Source organism: Halyomorpha halys, unplaced genomic scaffold (genome assembly GCF_000696795.3).
Source record: "Halyomorpha halys isolate HHAL.00 unplaced genomic scaffold, Hhal_1.1 Scaffold49.1, whole genome shotgun sequence".
Taxonomy (NCBI): Eukaryota; Metazoa; Arthropoda; class Insecta; order Hemiptera; family Pentatomidae; genus Halyomorpha; species Halyomorpha halys.
In genome coordinates, this window is record NW_027115511.1 from 410,869 (window position 1) to 413,190 (window position 2,322).

Below are 2,322 nucleotides of genomic sequence, written 5' to 3' on the forward strand. Positions count from 1 at the left end.
TATAATAATCAAATATATCTTTCAATTATTTGTATATAATAATCAAATATATCTTTCAATTATTTGTATATAATAATCAAATATATCTTTCAATTTCAAATCTATTAAAGTAACCACTTTTTCAAGCTGCTACCTTTTATGCCCAAAATTAAAAATTTTATGGTGGACATATTAAACTATAAAAATTCATGTTTACTTAATTAACTAGTATTTTGCCAGACAAATTTTGTCATAACAACAATAATTAGCAAGTAGAACAGATACATGTTGGCAAAAAATTTGTCATAACAACAATTAGTAAGCAGAACAGATATGTGTAGCACAAATTTAGTCATAACAACAATAATTAGTAAGTAGAACAGATATGTGTAGCAAAAATTTTTTCATTCAGCAAACAGTGGGACAAACAGGTCCCACTTCATATCTCATACATTTTTAAAGAGAGAATTGTATTCTTTTATCCTCACACTAAATACATTTTCAAAATTTGAGCAAAAGCAGTTTTGTCCATTATAGGCTCTCATTAAGCCAAGTTAATCAACAATAAATTTTTACTCTTAAACTTCTTTTATCCAAAATAATAAGCTTTTGATAAAAAGATTTCCAATAGTAAACCAGTCAAATTTCAGAAAAAAAAAAAAAATTTATAAGTTGTAAGATAAAATTATAATATCAAATATTATTGATGCTTCCTTACCCAAGAGGGGATCCCCTCCCCGACCAGAAGTGGGAGGAGGTGACAGTGCAAGTGAATCCAGCCAATCAGTGTCCACTTCCATTAGGTCTGGATCGAGGTCATCGAGCGACAGTGGCTCAGCAGCGGCTGAAGCTGGCAGCTCTCCGTTCTTAATCAAAATCTCAAGAACGTCGTCCACTATTTCTGATTTGACGTCCATCAAATCATCATTCTGCACCAAAAAATTATTTAAATTACTCAGTCATAATTTCTTAATAATAATTTAAACAAGAAAATATCATAATTTCTTAAAGAAGAGACAAAAACTGTTTAGTTAACTGACCTGCCTGCTTATTTCCATAGGCTTAGTATCAAAGAGTAGTTTGCTATCGACAATAAAATTATTGTCAGCTGACAGTGGAATGAGCTCATTGGAGTTATTAACAAATGTGCCAATGAAAGTAGGAAGTGAGCCACATCTGCAACAGTAAATTAATTTATTCTTGATTTGCAATCTGTGTCTACAAAAACTTGTATATAGGTAAGAGTGTCTTAAATGTGTTGAACTGCAAAACTCAATATGTGCAATTCAGTTTTATAAAAAATGAAAAAATAAACTTTTGCAGGGTTTATTTTATGAGCTGATTGCTTAAAAATCGACAATTAAATAAAAAAGTTGGTTCTGAATCAGATTTCATCAAAACATTTTCTAAATATGGTGGAGTTTTTGCATTATTTTACTTTTTTTTGGTTGCTGTATGAAGGATTTATTAAGCTTTGGAAGAGAGTAATTTCATTACATAAATACTTGACGAATATCAATAGGAGGATGGTAAAAATGAAAATAACAAGGAAGAAAAAGTTTCATGAGTTTTGCAGCCATTTTAAGAATACCGAGTAAAAACAGCTGATGTACTGAGTAAAGCAGGTTTTGATGGAATCCAATAGATGCAGCGAGTTACACGGCAGTTGACAAAGTGGATTAGTGCATCATTATAGAAATTTAAAGCCTTATCATTATTGTATCCATGAGAATGCAAATTAATGGGAAAAACTGGTGCAAAAATCTTTTTTGATTTAAAAAGTTTTGCCATTAGACAACTCAAATGATAAGTAAACTGAAATAATAAAGCTCACCTTGGGGGAGACTTTGATGGTTCATGCTTGATATTGACAACATTATTGTTGTTGATATTGTTGTTGACAACAACTTGCTGCTGCTGTTGTTGGTTGAGTTGTTGCTGCTGCTGCTGTTGCTGTTGCTGTTGTTGATTAAGCTGCTGCTGTTGGAGGAAGGCAGCAAGGCTGGCTTTAGCATTGGTGACAGGCTGCTGGGCCTGTTGCTACAAAAACATTTACCATGTTAATTTTAGTTTGAACAGATATTAAAATAATAAAAAGGGGCCAATTGGTGGTTGCTTTAAGTACTGTTTCAGCTTAACATAAATTTTATACATGCTAAAAGGAGATATCATATATATAAGTTACGGGATGACCAGGCACAATATCAGCCGTAATCCTAACTCCCCTCATAAACTAACACGTAAAATGTATATAAGAAGGATTAAAAGGAGAAATAAAGCAGTGTTATTCCAGAAAGTTAGTAAGTCATTTCAGAGCCCCTTTTTCCTTTTTTTTTATTATCT

At 31.8% G+C, this 2,322-nt stretch overlaps 1 protein-coding gene across 4 annotated transcripts in view; it reads right to left on the bottom strand.

The window, feature by feature from the left end:
* Positions 1-2,322, bottom strand: part of LOC106690046 (myocardin-related transcription factor B) — a 223,142-nt gene that overhangs the window by 10,260 nt on the left and 210,560 nt on the right. For all 4 annotated transcript variants that reach the window (XM_067052556.1, XM_067052555.1, XM_067052554.1 and 1 more), the window contains 3 exons: positions 1,814-2,019; positions 1,020-1,155; positions 698-908 (listed from right to left, as the gene is read on the bottom strand). In XM_067052556.1, coding sequence (XP_066908657.1) covers positions 698-908; positions 1,020-1,155; positions 1,814-2,019 — 553 coding nt within the window. The remainder of the gene's footprint in view (positions 1-697; positions 909-1,019; positions 1,156-1,813; positions 2,020-2,322) is intronic.